A 16,425-nucleotide genomic window follows, 5' to 3' on the forward strand; every position below is an offset into this window, starting at 1 on the left:
CTCCCCAAACTCCCCCAAACTCTCCCCAGGGTGCCAGGACCAGACAGGCAGGATGGGACCCTGATCCTGGGAATGCTGAGTGCTGGCTCAGAGGTAACTGTGACCCCCAGCTGCAGCTGCAGCTTCCAGACAGATTTTATTTGAGTTTATTTCCTCCTCCATCCCCTGCTCGGGGGCGGTTTTGGATCCGGGTGGGATCCCGGGGTCCAGTCCACGGCCCCATCCTAACAACAGAACAGCCAAGGGTGCTGCCTGCACGGCTCTGGCACTGGATATCCCAGGATTTGGGGCTTTTTAGGGCAGAAACAACCGCTCCAGCCTGTGGGATGCAGCCCACAAATTCCCTCTGGGAATTCTGGACAAAGCTGGAGCTGATTGTCAGAGCATTTCCAGCCCGGCTGCGTGGGATGGGGATTCCTTTGGGATTCTGGTCTTGGCAACAGGGTTGGAGAATCCCTTGGGATCCCGATCCTGACATGGGGAATGGGGGATCTTTTAGGATCCTGTTCCTGCCATCGGGAATGGGGGAATTTTGGGATCCTGTTCCTGCCATCAGGAATGGGGGATCCTTTGGGATCCTGTTCCTGACTCGGGATCTTTTGGGAGCCTGGTTGTGACAGCGGGGATGGGGCGTCCTTTGGGACTCTGGACTTGGCACCAGGGATGGAGAATCCTTTCAGGACCCGCTCCTGAGGTGCAACCCGGCTGGAGCCAGGCTGTCCTTCGGGACCCCAGATCCTTCTGGAACATCCCTGGAGCATCCTTCGGCATGTCCGGGCGGGGACAACCCGGCTCCCGGAGGTGGCATCCTTTGGGGTCCCCAGCCCTGGCACCCGGGAAGGGATCCCGGAGCCGGGATGTCCTCCGGGTTCCGGGATGACCCCGGCTGCGGGAGGGGGTGTCCCCCGCGCTGCCACCCCCGGCCCCGCCCGCGCCCCGCCCCGCCCCGCCTAGGGGCGGCCCTACGGGAGCACCGGCTGCGAGCGGAGCGGCACCGGCACCGGGTGAGTGCGGGCGGGATGGGGCATCCCCATCGCCGTCCCCATCCCCGTCCCCATCCCGCTCTCCATCCCCATCCCCGTCCCCTGCGCGGGGAGCGGCCCCGGAGCTGAGCCGCGGCCCCCGCGCAGCCGGGAGCTCAGGGAAAACCGCGCCGGGAGCGGGGGGGACCCGGCCCGCACCCCCGGTGTCACCTCAGCCCCCCCCCCCCGGGCGGCCTCAGCATCGCCCTCCGCGCCGGGCCCGCGGCTCCCTCCCGGCCACGGCTCCTTCTCGCCCCGTCCCGCCCGCCGCTGTCCCGGGGGCCACCGGGAGCCCCTGGTGGCCACCGGCTCCTCCCGGAGGGCTTCACCCTGAGTGCGGCTCCCTGTGCCCAGGTGCCCCGGCCCCCCTCCCACGGCACCCCCGGCCGCTCCGCCGCCGCTCAGCGCTCCCTCCTTCCCCTCTCCCCTTCCAGGACGGAGCGGCCGGGCTGGAGAACAATAGCGGCGCTGGAAAACAATGGAGCGGCCGCACCTCCCCGCCTAGGGATGCGGGCCGGACGCGGGGCAGGAATCCCAGCGCGGCGGTAGCGGAGGCACCGCGGGCAGCAGCGCGGCCGCTCCGGCGCAGGATCCGCGGCGCGGGGTGAGCGCTCGGCCGCGCGGCTCCGGTCCGCCCGTGCCCCGGCACCGCGGCTGCCGGGGCTGCGCCGCCTCCGGGCGATGCTCTGGGCACCGGAGCGCCCCTCGGGCTGCTTAAAAGCCGGCCCGGGCTGCGGGGAGCATCGCGGCCTCCCCGGGGAGCGGGATATTCCCACAATGCCTCGGCTGCGCCAAATCCGCGCCTCCCGCCCCAGCGGGGGATGCTGCGGGGGTGGGGGTGGAACCGAGGCAGCGAAACCCCCCCAGAAACGGAGATTTCTTTGCAGGAGCAGGGAAGAACATCGCTCTCCTGCTGAAAGCTCGGTTTGGGGGGGGTTTGCTACTTTTGTCCTTGTTTTGTCGTGCTGGAGCTCCCCGGAGCTCAGCGGGAGCCGTGCGGGGCTGTGGATGCGGCCGGGCTCGCTCAGGCTGGGCTGCAGGGATGCGGGACGGGGTTTGGGGGGGTTGTTTTTGGGGGAGGGAACAAGCCTGGGCACCGTGGGCTCCGTCAGGCCCGGGAGCAGCCGAGAGGAGACAGAGAGGGCCGGGACCCTCCTTGGTTTGACCCGGAGCTGTGCTAAAAGCGCTTTGCAAAGCGCCAGGAGAGGCTCGGGCCGGGCAGGGCACGACGGAACCGCGTCAGCTCCGAGGGGGGAAACTGAGGCACGGGGACGGACACGGCCCCAAACTGCCAGGGTTGGGCAATGCGGCGACTTCCACTTTGCCAGCGCTTTGATCTGGGTGGCTCCCAGCCTTTCCCGAGTGGTTCCCAGCCTTTCCCGGATGATTTCCAGCCTTTCCCGGGTCATTCCCAGCCCTTCCCGCGTGGTTCCCATCCTTTTCCCACAGCCACGGCGGGATGTCGGGGTCGGCAGTGCCGGGGGGTCTCCAGGAGCCGCCTCTCCCCTCCGCTCCCAGCCTGGCTCTCTCCAGACCCAAAAAAGGAAGAATTTGCCCCTTTCCTCAGCGCTAGGAAGGGGATGTGATGACGGAGGCGAAGGTGGCAGAGCCAGGGCGTAAACAGGAAACGACTCCTCAGCACGGGAGGATGAACCTGCATTTTGGAGCTGCCCTCCCAGCCCAAAACAAAATTTGTTTATTTTAATTTTTATATTCTTATGCCTGCAGTTCATCCCCGTGTCCCCTTGGAGGGAATTGGGACTTTGGCCTCGCCCCTGGGCATCACCAGGATGCTCCAGAGCAGAGTGGTACCAAAGGCTCCACCCTGGGCTGAGCTGCTCTAGGAGGGTTCTTTTCACTGAATTTGGTGTTTTTGCTGCTCTAGGAGGGTTCCTTTCACTGAATTTGGTGTTCTTGCTGCTCTAGGAGAGTTCTTTTCACTGAATTTGGTGGTTTTGGCCCCATTTTTGCATCTGCCATGTCCTTTAATCCTCCTTGAACGTCCCCAGAGCTTTTCATCTCTTGCCAGGGGACCCCCACGAGGGGGATGCTCATTCCTGCACCTCACACCTGGGAACCCCCAAATCTGGGCCCCCCCCACATGCAGCTGCTGCCCCAAAAACCCCACGGGTTTATCCCAAACCCTTGAGCCAGCTGCAAAATCCTCTCCTGGTACCATTTTTGGTGGATAAATGGGATTATTCCTGCGTTTGTTCCCTGCGGGAGGATGTTCCCAGGACAGGCAGCTGCAGGAGGAGAATTGGTGCCAGATTTTGCCCAATTTTGCCAGATTTTACCAAAACACCCACGCAGCTCCTCAGGAAACCCAAAGCTTTGTCAGCTCTTCTGCGATTTTTCAGTGCCGACTTCTCGTTCTGCTTTTTCTCCAAGCCCCAGGGCTGGGCTGGGCCGATTTCCTGCCCTTCCCCTCCTGCCACTGAAGAGCTTTTGCTGTTGCAAATCAATTATTTCCCCCAGGGGTTTATCCCAACATGTGGGATGGAACCCCGGGATCGCCGCCCTGCAGAGGCTTTGGGATCTGGGTTCATCCTCCGGCAGGTTTTACTGCCTTGGCCTGGATTTTGGGGTGGAATTGGGTGTTTTTCTTCCAGGAAAAGGGAATTTTGTGTCCCAGGGGACTGGGAGGAAGCACGTGGCGAGGTGGGAGTGGAAGAAACCAGCGCCTTGTGGAGCAAACGCTTTTTGCTCGCCTCAGTTTCTCTTCCAGGAGAAGGGAAGGGAGGGAAAAGACGCTGAAAAATGAAATCCTGTGCAGGATTCCATCCAGGGAAAAGCACGACCCCAAAAGCCCTTTTTTCATCATTCAAAACCGCCCCAGTTCCCCATCCCGAGGTGTCTTTGAGGCCCAAAGTGAGCGTCCCACGGGCTTCACCCCAATCCCCGCTTGAAACCCGTCCTGCAGCATCCAGAAATCCCCCTGAGCTCTGAGCCAGGGCCTGTCCCAGGGTGGGATTTTGGGATCCAAAAACCCGGCTGGGATGATAAAAGAGGTGCAGGATCAGCCCAGCATCTCAGCCTGCTTGGGAATCTGCCCTTGGACGGTGCAAGGAAGCGGCAGCCGGACCCAGCCCTGCGCCTGTGCGGCTCTGTAGGATGGAAAAAGAGGAAAATAATCGGGAAAAAGGAACAATTCCCATTTTACCCCCTCCCACCCGCGGCTCCGGCGTCGCTGGGACACCCGCGGGTGCTCCAAATGCAAATTTAGCGTAAGGATATCTCCGCGGGGATTAAATTTTCAGCGAGTTCGCGGCGCCTCTGCCCTTATCTGATCTCCCTCCTTCCCCAGCGCTTTCCCCGGAGGAGCCGCACCAAGCCCCGCCCGCACCTCCGAGCCCCGCCCGCCGTCCGGAGCCTTTTCCAGCGCCGGAGGGGTATACTTTATTTTTTGTTTATTTATTTGTTTATTTATTATTTATTTATATTATCATTACTTTTTATTGTTTATATTTTAATTATTTTCTTCTTTTCTATTCTTATTTTTAATTTATTTTTATTTTATTCTTATTTTTTCCTTATTCTTATTTTTTATTCTTATTTGTTATTCTTATTTCTTTTATTTTTATTAATTTTTATTTTTATTTATTTTAATTTTTAATTTTTAATTTTTAATCTTTATTTATTCTTATTTTTTGTACTTATTCTTATTTTTTATTCCTATTTCTTTTTTATTCTTTTATTAGTTTTAGTTTTATAATTTTAATTTTAATTTTTTTATTTATTTAAAATTTTAATTTAATTTTATTTTTATTTCATTTTTCCAGCCCGGATCCCAGCGTGGTTCCCATCCCAGTTCCCAGCCCGGTTCCCATCCCGATTCCCAGCCCGGTTCCCATCCCAGTTCCCATCCCGATTCCCAACCCGGTTCCCAGCCCGGTTCCCATCCCGATTCCCAACCCGGTTCCCATCCCAGTTCCCATCCCGATTCCCAACCCGGTTCCCATCCCAGTTCCCATCCCGATTCCCAACCCGGTTCCCAGCCCGGTTCCCATGCCGGCGCGGCCCCGCCATGGAGCTCGGCGGCGGAGGGGACGCGGTGCCCTGCGGGAAGGACAAATTCATCTCCAGGTACCGCCGGCAGCGCGACACGCGGGGACACGGGGGAGACACAGATGGGACAAGGAGGGGACATGGGTGGGGCCACGAATGGGGACACGGGGGAGACATGGGTGGGGACAAGGGGGGGACACAGTGGGACACGGGGGGGACACGGGGGGGTAAACGGGTGGGACGTGGCAGGACATGGATGGGACAAGGAGGGGACACGAGAGGACATGGGGAGACACGAGTGGGGACACGGGGAGACACGGGATGCAGGTGAGGACACAGTGGGGACACAGATGGGACAAGGTGGGGGTAAACAGGTGGGACATGGATGGGACAGAGAGGAAGACACGGGGCTGGAGCGTTCCTGTTGTTCCATGGGATATGGGATATATAAATACATATAAAATACTTTTAAAATATATAAATATATTAAAATTGCATAAATATAAATCTATAAATAGAAATATAAATTATATATACATATATATACACATTTATATATATATTAAAATATATTAATATATATGAATATGTATGAATATATATTAATATATATGAATATATAGGGTGGTGCACCCCATCTCAGCCCCTTTTTCCCCATTTTCCCCCAGGAATGAGCTGCTCCTGCACCTCAAGACCTACAACATCTACTATGAGGGGCAGAACCTGCAGCTGCGGCACCGGGAGGTGAGGACAGAGGGGATTGAGAGGGAAAATTTATATTATTATATTATATTATATATTATATTATATTATATTATATTATATTATATTATATTATATTATATTATATTATATTATATTATATTATATTATTATATTATATTATATTATATTATATTATATTATATTACATTGTAGTATATTAATGTTATAGTATATTATAGTATATTATAGTATATTTTATTATTTTTATATTTATATTGATATATTTATATCAATATTATATATATGTAATTGCCATTCAGATTTTTTATATATATATGAATTTTTACATATAAATCTTTATATTATATATATTAAAAATCATTACTTTATATATATAAAATCTGCATTCAAATTATATGCATATATCTGAATTTTTATATGATTTGTAAACCTTTATATTATATATAAAGGTTTATATTTATATTAATATTCTGTGTATAAAATCCTTATATTCTGTGTATAAAATTCCTATATTCTACCTATAAAATCCTGATATTCTGTGTATAAATTCCTTATATTCTACCTATAAAATCCTTATATTCTACCTATAAAATCCCTATATTCTGTGTATAAAATCCCTGTATTCTACCTGTAAAATCCCTACATTCTACATATAAAATCCTGATATTCTGTGTAAAAAATCTTTATATTCTACGTATAAAATCCCTGTATTCTACGTATAAAATCCTGATATTCTGCATATAAAATCCTTATATTCTATGTATAAAATCCCTGTATTCTACCTATAAAATCACTATATTCTACATATAAAATCCTGATATTCTGTGTATAAAATCCTTGCATTCTGTGTGTAAACCCCTGATATTCTGTGTGCAAAACCCTGATATTCTGTGTGCAATTGTGGCCGCAGGAGGAAGGGGAGCTGATCGTGGAGGGGCTGCTGAACATCTCGTGGGGGCTGCGCCGCCCCATCCGCCTGCAGATGCAGGACGACAACCAGCGCATCCGCCCGCCGCCCTCCTCCTCCTCCTGGCACTCGGGCTGCAACCTGGGCGCCCATGGGTGAGTGAGGCCAGGGGCAGCCCCAAAAATACAGTCAGACAGCCCCAAAAATAGAGTCAGCCCCAAAAATAGTCAGACAGCCCCAAAAATACAGTCAGCCCCAAAAATACAGTCAGACAGCTCCAAAAATACAGTCAGCCCCAAAAATACAGTCAGACAGCCCCAAAAATACAGTCAGACAGCTCCAAAAATACAGTCAGCCCCAAAAATACAGTCAGATAGCCCCAAAAATACAGTCAGATAGCCCCAAAAAATACAGTCAGCCCCAAAAATACAGTCAGTCAGCCCCAAAAATACAGTCAGCCCCAAAAATACAGTCAGATAGGCCAAAAAATACAGTCAGACAGCCCCAAAAATACAGTCAGCCCCAAAAATACACTCAGACAGGCTCAAAAATACACAGTCAGCCCCAAAAATACACACAGCCCCAAAAACACACAGCCCTAAAAACATACAGCCCCAAACCCACACAGAGAGCCCCAAACCCCCACAAACATCCCCAAACCCACACAAACAGCCCCAAACCCACACAGACAGCCCCAAACCCACACAGACATCCCCAAACCCACACAGACATCCCCAAACCCACACAGACAGCCCCAAAACCCACACAAACAGCCCTAAAACCCTACAAGCAGCCCCAAACCCCTCCCAGCCTGTTGGGCCATGCAGGTCGCACCCCCGGCTGCCTCCTCCAGGTTCTGTCCCAGCTGGAATTGGGGCTGAGGGACAGGAGTTCCTGGGTTGTCCTTCCCTCTGCAGCCCCATGGGGACAGAGACCCCCGGCCAGGGACCCCCGGACACAGCACCCACCCCTCTGTCCCCCCCAGGTCCGTGCTGAAGCCCAGCACCCTGCCGGACATCACGGTGACACACGGGGACACCGGCACCGGGGACACCGGCACTGGGAATCCCGGGAATGGCGCAGGTGAGCTCGGGAAGAGGAACGGGGACAGAGAGCAAAGATCCCTGCTGGGATCCCACCCTGGGATTGTTCCCCAAAAATCAGCAATCCCACCCTGTGCTGGGATTGTTCCCCAAAAATCAGCAATCCCAGCCCGTGCTGGGAGAGTTACCCAAAAATCAACAATCCCAGCCTGTGCTGGGAGTGCTCCCCAAAAATCAGCAATCCCAGCCCGTGCTGGGAGTGCTCCCCAAAAATCAGCAATCCCACCCTGTGCTGGGATTGTTCCCCAAAAATCAGCAATCCCAGCCCGTGCTGGGATTGTTCCCCAAAAATCAACAATCCCACCCTGTGCTGGGAGTGCTCCCCAAAAATCAGCAATCCCAGCCTGTGCTGGGAGTGCTCCCCAAAAATCAGCAATCCCACCCTGTGCTGGGAGAGTTACCCAAAAATCAACAATCCCACCCTGTGCTGGGAGAGTTACCCAAAAATCAACAATCCCACCCTGTGCTGGGAGTGCTCCCCAAAAATCAGCAATCCCAGCCTGTGCTGGGAGTGCTCCCCAAAAATCAGCAATCCCACCCTGTGCTGGGAGAGTTACCCAAAAATCAACAATCCCACCCTGTGCTGGGAGAGTTACCCAAAAATCAGCACTCCAGCCTGTGCTGGGAGCGCTCCCCAACATCCCCTGGTGCTCTAGAGGAGAGTCCCGGGCGTTGTTTCTCGTGCATCCCAGAGGAGCTGCAGAGCAGGGCCAGAGCTGTCCCCGTGCCCATCCCCGGGGTCCCCCGCTCTCGGGGTCTGGGTGTCGAGGTGACCCCAAGAATGCAAAAGTCCTCGTTTCCCAGCCCATGCTCCTCCAAAGGAGGAGTCTGAATGCGCAGGGTCGGCTTCTCAAGGTTGTTTATTTTCCCTTATCTAGAACATTCTCTCTCTGCCCTGCTGAGCTCTGTCCAGCAGCTCGGCCATGGCATTCTGTCTGCCCTCAGGGCGCTGTTCACATTTTCTACCCAAAACTCCATGTGCCGTGTTTACAATAACGTGCCAATGTCTGTCATTGATGTTGGACAGTGTGTCTACCCTAAACCAATAGAAAAGTGTCACCATCACACCAGGACATGGAGGGCAAGGAGAAGGAGAACAAGGCCAGGACACGCCCAAACCCCTCCATCTTGTCGCCCTTGAACCCCATTCTAAAAAGCCCCAAAATTCCACTTTTTCACCCTGTGTTAACTCAACTACCACACTATTCAAACCCCTGTGGCTTGTAATTCCTCACACAAAGCTGGCAGTTTTTTCCACGGGCTAAAATTGAAGCCACAGGTGTTTTTGACTTCGTGCCAGGGTCTCGGGACAGCCAGGGCAGCCAGAGGGATGTCCTGGGTCCCCACACCCCGGGTGTTTTGCAGCCCCCAGGCCGGCGGAGGAGGCCCCGCAGCTGATGCGGACCCGCAGCGACGTCGGCGTCCGGCACCGCGGCAGCGCCCGCACGCCCGGTGAGCAGCGGCGGCTGCGCCGGCACCGCTTCTCCATCAACGGCCACTTCTACAACCACAAGGTGAGCCCGGGGGCCGGGGGCAGCCGGGGGGAGCCGGGGGGAGCCGGGCAGGGCTCTCAGCGCTGCTTGTGCTCCGCAGACCTCGGTGTTCACGCCCGCCTACGGCTCCGTCACCAACGTGCGCATCAACAGCACCATGACCACGCCCCAGGTGCTCAAACTGCTGCTCAATAAATTCAAGGTACGGGCACCAAGCCCCCCCCTCAGCGCTGCTCGGAGTGCGGTTTGTGTTGTGCTTAAAAGAAATAAAATTATTTTATGGCTTATAAGTGTAAAATCTGCATTCGGATTTAATATATTTTTAATATTATTTATATTTTTATATATTAAATTTATATACATTCTATATTATTTATCTTTTATATTTATATATTTGTATATAATATTCTATTTATATATTTATAAATTTATATTTGTAGTATTTATATAAATTTTAATTATATATATGTAATTTGCTTTCAGATTATATATATATGAATTTTTTATATAAATCTTTATGTTATACATATAATCTTTACATTTTATACAATATATATAAAATGTTTGTATTATATGTATAAAATCTGCATTCAGATTATATATATTAAAACATCTATACCCTAAATATATATATATACACGTTATAGATTTTTATATATTTTTTTAAATTAAATTTTATTTTATATATATATATATATATATATATATATATATATATATATATATATGTATATATATAAAACCTATACACATATATATAGTTTATACCAGGGCAGAACCTGTCCCTTTAGCGGAGCTTTGTCTCTCCCCCCAGATTGAGAACTCTGCAGAGGAGTTTGCTCTGTACATGGTGCACACGAGCGGAGGTGAGTGCCCCAAATTACCCCAGATCAGAACGCCTCAAATTACCCCAGTTCGGAGTGCCCCAAATCCCCTCGATGGAGTGCCCCAAATTACCCCAGATCAGGGTGTCCCAAATCCCCTCTCTGGAGTGCCCCAAATTACCCCAGACAGGAGTGCCCCAAACCCCCTGGACAGGAGTGCCCCAAATTACCCCAGACAGGAGTGCCCCAAACCCCCTGGACAGGAGTGCCCCAAATTACCCCAGACAGGAGTGCCCCAAACCCCCTGGCTAGAGGCGCCCCAAATCCCTGCAGCACTGCCACCTGTCCTGGTAGTGTCAGTACCACCCCAACACTGCTGGTACCACTCTGGCACTGCCAGTGTCACCCCAGCACTGTTGTTACCACCCTGGCACCACTGGTACCACTCTGGCACTGCAGGTGTCACCCTGGCACTGCCGGTACCACACACACACTGCCATTGTACCCATGTACTGCCAGTGTCACCCCGGCACTGCCAGAACCACCCTGGCACTGCCGGTACCACCCTGGCACTGCCAGAACCACCCTGGCACTGCCGGTACTGCCCCAGCACTGGTGGTACCCGCGGGCAGCGCCGGTACCCGCGGGCAGCGCCGGTAGCGAGGCCGTGCTTGCGTTGCAGAGAAGCAGAAGCTGCGCGGCAGCGACTTCCCGCTGCTGGCCCGATTGCTGCAGGGCCCCTGCGAGCAGGTGTCCAAGGTGTTCCTCATGGAGAAGGACCAGGTGGAAGAGGTCACCTACGATGTGAGTGTGGGCTCGGGGAGTTTGGGGCGGTTGGAAGCCAGGGAGTCGCGGGTTTGGCCGGGAAGGGACCCTAAAGCCCACCCGGTGCCACCCCTGCTGTGGCAGGGACGCCTCCCGCTGTCCCGGGTGGCTCCAAGCCCTGGTGTCCAACCTGGCCTGGGACACTGCCAGGGATCTGCTTTTTTGGGAATCCCGTGCCAGCCCCTCTGCAGCCTCCAGGGAGGGACTTGTCCCCGATTTGCCCCGATGGATTTGCCCCAAGGGATTTGTCCCAAGGGATTTGTCCCTGATTTGCCCCAAGGGATTTGTCCCAAGGGATTTGTCCCCGACTTGCCCCGAGGGATTTGCCCGGAGGGATTTGTCCCAAGGGATTTGTCCCTGATTTGCCCCGAGGGATTTGCCCCGAGGGATTTGTCCCCCATGTGCCCCGAGGGATTTGTCCCTGATTTGCCCCGAGGGATTTGTCCCTGATTTGCCCCGAGGGATTTGCCCCGCTGCGGTGTCTGTGCATGAAAACCGCCGATCCCACGGGGAATTCCCGGTGTTCCAAGAGCAGCCCCCAGCCCCATTGTGCCACCCCGGACCTGCCCTCGGAAGAGCCATTTCGGCGGAATTGCTTTTCCAGGCGGGTGGGAGCGGCTCCCCTGTGCCATCTGCCGGCTTTGTGTCACCCTGTTCTTCTAAAAGTTTTAAAGTTCTTTTAAAAGTTTTCTGTGCCTTCTGGTGTTTACATATTTCTACTAGAGTTTCTCACGCACTGTTCATGTAAATAATGATTATTTTATATTCTTTGTGGGAGGAGAAAATTGATGGACTGTTAGTTTAACCAGTGTAATTAGAGAAATAACAATTTCATCCTCCAATCCACTGTCACTTTTAGAATTCTATATATTATGAAGTCAGAAATAAAATTAGCTGCTTTTGTTCTTTTACATCTTAAAGAAAGTACATAAGTTATTTCATATCGTAGTGCAACAGCTGTGCTCTGAAATGCCGGCCCAAACCGGGTGCTTTTGGGGTGAATTTGGGATAAAGCAGCTCTGAGACTTTGGGGACGCTCAGGCAGAGCCACCTTTAGCAGCCAGTTGGTGAATCAAAACAAATAAACCTTAGGCAGATCTTTTTCCAGTAGTTATCCACTTCTTTGCACGAGCTGATGGTCACAAGCATCATTTTCTTTTAGGGCTTGCTGCAAAATTTTGGGATCCTTGGCTAAATCTATGGAGGGGATTCGGGGGGGGGTTCAGGTCATCCCCCTCTTCACCATCTCCTGCCGCTCCTCTCCCACCCAGGTCGCCCAATACATCAAGTTTGAGATGCCCATCCTCAGGAGCTTCATCCAGAAGCTGGAGGAGGAGGAGGACCGGGAAGTGAAGAAGCTGAAGCACAGGTACATGGGGCTGGGGGGATGCCAGCAGGGAAGAACATTCCTGAAAAAAACTCATTTGTGCAGCCTGGGATGCTCCAGTGCTGGGCTTTTCCCTGCCTGGTCATCCTTAAGTTTGGGGAAGTAGAGAGTGGGGGAAAAATAGGGGGGAAAAATCCTCGTGTCGGGATTTTTTGTGGGATTTGCAGCCCATTTTTGTGGTGTTTCCTGCAGTGGTGCAGCTGCCAAAGTGGGGTTTGGCATCGCCAGAGCGGGGTTTGAATTATTCCGGGGGTTTTCTCGGCTGCTGGAAAATCCTTTTTTTTTATTTCTGTGCCTCCCCAGATACTCCATCCTGCGGCTGATGATCGAGCAGAGGCTGGAGGAGATTTCCGAGGGCCCCACGGCCATGTGAGCGTCCCTGGGATGTGCTGCGCCAAATCCCGAGCCCGAAACGCTCCCGGTGTCCACCTGGGCGGCTCCAGCCCTGAGCCACCCCCATCCCACACCTTCATCCCCGTGCAATCCTTGGGGGGCTCCTCCCAGGAAGGCTCTGGCTGGCAGCAGCTTCAGCCAAAACCTCAAATCCCTGGAAAACACAGGGGAAAAAAAAAAAAAAAAAAAAAAAAAACAGAAAAAAAAAAGAGGAAATCTGGAATGCTGCCAGCATTCCAGGGCTGGAATTTTGGGGGCTCGGTTTGGAAATGCCCAACGTGGCTCCCAGTGAAAGTCCTGCTGCTTGGTGGCAAGAGAGCACAAAAAATTCCTCTTTTTTTTCTTTTTTTTTTTAGAAAAAAGCACATTCCCAGCCTATAACCGCAATAATTCCCAGGCGTTGGGAGGGTTTTGTAAATCCGAAGGGGTGGCTGAGATTTTGGGGGGGGGTTTAACCCTGACCTGGGGGCTCATGGGTGGATTTCCAGCCCAGGAGAAAATCCCGTTTTTTCCGGCGCCTTGCCCAGAGCCGCGTCTGTGGCGTGGCCGCCTCCGTTCCCCCGCTGGAATTTGCACTAATATTTAGGGATTTGTAGGAAAACCACGATGTCAAACCTCTCTGGTAGCTGTAAATGCCAAATAGCACTCACAGGGATGCCTGAGGACCTCGAGCCTCTTGAGGGGTGCCGGGTGGGAAAGGGGGGCAGGCAGGAGGAGGGGGAGGCAGAAATAAAGAGGATTTTGGTTTTCCAAATCCATTTTCCAGCAGAAAATTATCCTGGTGAAACCACCACCAGCAGCTGGAAAAACCTCTTTCCTCACAGGCTAAACCAGCAATACCCATTTTATACCTCGATGTGAACTAAACCTCTGACTTTCCCCATTTCCCTTTGAGTTTTTGCAATGCATCTTTGTAATTTTTTTTTTTAATTTTAATTTTAATGGTACCTTTTCCACCTTTAACTTGTGCTGGGGAAAGTGTTGTACAGCGAGAGGAGCTTTTGATGTGTTTGAAGGATGATTGTGGCACTGCTGCGTGAATTAACAAGGAAATAAAGTAAAAGATGTAGCAACTTAATGCAGAATGAAACCCCCTGAGTCAGATCCTGGCTTGTCCAAAATAAATCACTTTTTGTGGCTAGAAATGCCATGGAAATGAGTAAAAAGTGAGATGAGGGAAAAGAGTAAATCCTGAATCCACTGCCTGAATGCCAGTGGAGAAGTTCCCCAAGGAGAAATGCTCTCACCTCCCAGATTTAGACTCCCACCTAAATTTCTGGAGGATTTTTGGGGAACACTGGGCTGGTTTAGGGCCTGGCTTGTCCAAAATAAATCACTTTTTGTGGCTAGAAACGCCATGGAAATTAGTAAAAAAATGACATGAAGGAAAAGAGTAAAACTGCCTGAATGTCAGTGAAGAAGTTCCCCAAAGAGAAATGCTCTCACCTCCCAGATTTAGACTCCCACCTAAATTTCTGGAGGATTTTTGTGCTGCTTTAGGGTTTATCCAGCCCTTAGGGATTATTCATCCCCAGGGATAATTTATCCCTGCGGTCTGCAGGCTCCATCCTGGGGTTATTTCCCCCCAGAAGGTAAAACCCGGCTTGTTTTGGCCTCCTGGCAGCTGAAGTCGCGGTGTCCCCGCGGTGCCCGGAGCTCAGCCGGCCCTCCCCATTATCCCTCCCCGCACGAGGGGCAGGACTTCCCGCTGATCCCACCGGGACAAGCCCACAGCGAGCCAAGCCCGGCAGACGGGCAGCGCCAGCACCGGCCCCGGCGCACGGGTAAGGATCTGTGCGCTCCCGCACCTCGGATTTGTGGGGTGAAAAGAGCAGGATTTGGGTGCAGAGCGAGCCGAAAGGTGATCGGAATGTGGTTGGCACAAAGCTGGGATGGGGAGAGCAGAGCCCAGGGATGCTCCAGCGCTGGGGTTTTCCCTGCCTGGTGATTTGGGCAAGTAGAGATTGGGTGGGGGGGGGAAATAAGAGGGAAAAATCCTCGTGTTGGGATTTTTTTTGTGGGATTTGCCGCCCGGTTTTGTGGTGTTTGTGCCGACAGCTGGAAGGGGGACGCTTTCTTTAAAATAACCCCATTTTAAAGTGCTTTCTTTAAAATAACCCCAAAAAGCCAGAGGAGCGGGGCAGGAAAAGGAGGCAAATTAAATTAAATTTTAATTTTTGAAGCGCTGGGAGGGGAACGGGGCTGGGGGCAGGGGGGGTCAGGCCTGGCACCTTCCACCGGGGAGGGAATCGCTGACACAGGGATGCCACGGCCGGGGATTTTGTCCAAAAGCTTTTGTCAACACGGCCGCGGCTGTTTTTTGGGGATGGTTTGGGGCCCGCGATGGCTCAGCAGCTTCGGCACAATGAGTGTGTTTGCTCAGCCCCGGGGAGGGGGAACCTCATTCCTGGGGGGAACGGAGGGGTCGGGGCAGTTTGGGGACTTTGGGGTTGCTTGCCCCGTGTTGCTCCCTGCTTGTTGGAAGTATGGGATGAGGTAAAAATGTAAATTAATGTGTTAAATTACAGAATTCTGGATTGGGGTGGGTTGGGAGGGGCCTTAAAGATCATCCAGGCCAACCCCTTGTTATGGGCAGGGATGTCTTCCACTGGAATGTATAAATTACGTATCGATATAATATATAAAAATAGGTATAAACACATTCAAATATAGTAAAATAACACCACACTTATTTATATCATAATATAATAATATATAATAAAACAATAAACTACTTATTAATATAACAACATCAAATATATAATAAAATAATACCATACTTAATAATATAATAATACAATATTATATAATACACGACATTGTCTATTATTATGTATTAATGGTATCTATTAGAAATCATTAGTTATTGATCACATATATGTTCTGTATTATCTATAATACGTAGTGACCTGGACAATGTATGAATATATAAATAAATCATAAAATAGGGATAATATAGAGAGATAAAAAGAGACAATATAGAGATAAAACAGAGAGATAAAGATAATATAGAGATAAATAGAGATAATATATAGAGATAAAAGCCACTGAGATCAGTTTGGTGCTAATAACACCAAGTTTGGGGGTTTGATCCCTGCCTGTGCCACTCACAGAACCCCAGACTCACAGAATCACAGACTTACAGAATTCCAGACTCACAGAACCCCAGACTCACAGAATCACAGACTTACAGAATTCCAGACTCACAGAATCCCAGACTTACAGAACCCCAGACTCACACAATCCCAGACTCACAGAACCCCAGACTCACACAATCCCAGACTCACACGCTCACAGAATAGTTAAAAAAGACCCACAAAGGTTGGAGAAGACCTTTGAGGTCACCAAGCCCATCCCGTGACCCCCCAAACCACCCAAACCGCTGAAGAGCTGCTCTCCATCCTCGTGGGTCCCTTCCAGCTCAGCGGCTCCTCCGCGCACAACCGCACAAATAACGCATCAGCCCCGCACGGATGGCTAACCCTGCTCCGGGCAGGACCCCTGCTCTCAGCCCCTTCGTTGTCCCGCAGGTGGGGCAGGATGCGGCCCCCGGAGCGCGCCTGGTGCTGGGCGGTGATGCTGCTGCTCGTCCTCCTCAGCGACGCCGCCGGCGGCCGCCGCGGGGCCGGCGGGAGGAGCGCCGGGGCCGGGGGGCTCCGCGGGGGCTTCCGCGCCGTGTCCCGCGGAGGAAGCGCCCCGGGCCGCGGCTCCAAGGTGGCCGGAGCCATCGCGGCCGG

At 51.9% G+C, this 16,425-nt stretch overlaps 1 protein-coding gene across 2 annotated transcripts; it reads left to right on the plus strand.

Annotated features, from left to right (window-relative positions):
- Positions 1-954: 954 nt before the first annotated feature.
- On the plus strand, positions 955-13,766 carry RASSF2 (Ras association domain family member 2). 2 transcript variants are annotated; one of them, XM_053966680.1, is made up of 13 exons: positions 955-1,004; positions 1,457-1,626; positions 4,330-4,414; positions 4,805-5,108; positions 5,699-5,774; positions 6,667-6,818; positions 7,649-7,746; positions 9,132-9,280; positions 9,360-9,461; positions 10,074-10,125; positions 10,766-10,887; positions 12,180-12,277; positions 12,599-13,766. In XM_053966680.1, the coding sequence occupies exons 4-13, from the start codon at positions 5,050-5,052 to the stop codon at positions 12,666-12,668; spliced, it is 978 nt and encodes a 325-aa protein (XP_053822655.1). In that variant the 5' UTR covers positions 955-1,004; positions 1,457-1,626; positions 4,330-4,414; positions 4,805-5,049; the 3' UTR covers positions 12,669-13,766. The 2 variants fall into 2 exon arrangements, with proteins under 2 accessions (XP_053822655.1, XP_053822657.1); XM_053966682.1 differs by lacking the exon at positions 1,457-1,626 and having other exon boundaries at positions 989-1,004.
- Positions 13,767-16,425: the final 2,659 nt, after the last annotated feature.

Source organism: Vidua chalybeata, chromosome 28 (assembly GCF_026979565.1).
Source record: "Vidua chalybeata isolate OUT-0048 chromosome 28, bVidCha1 merged haplotype, whole genome shotgun sequence".
Taxonomy (NCBI): Eukaryota; Metazoa; Chordata; class Aves; order Passeriformes; family Viduidae; genus Vidua; species Vidua chalybeata.

Coding starts and splice junctions, on each gene's coding strand:
- RASSF2 (XM_053966680.1), top strand. CDS start 5,050: ATGGAGCTCGGCGGCGGAGGGGACGCGGTGCCCTGCGGGAAGGACAAA. Junction 7,747..9,131: donor GAATCCCGGGAATGGCGCAG/GTGAGCTCGGGA, acceptor GGTGTTTTGCAG/CCCCCAGGCCGGCGGAGGAG. Junction 10,126..10,765: donor CATGGTGCACACGAGCGGAG/GTGAGTGCCCCA, acceptor CTTGCGTTGCAG/AGAAGCAGAAGCTGCGCGGC.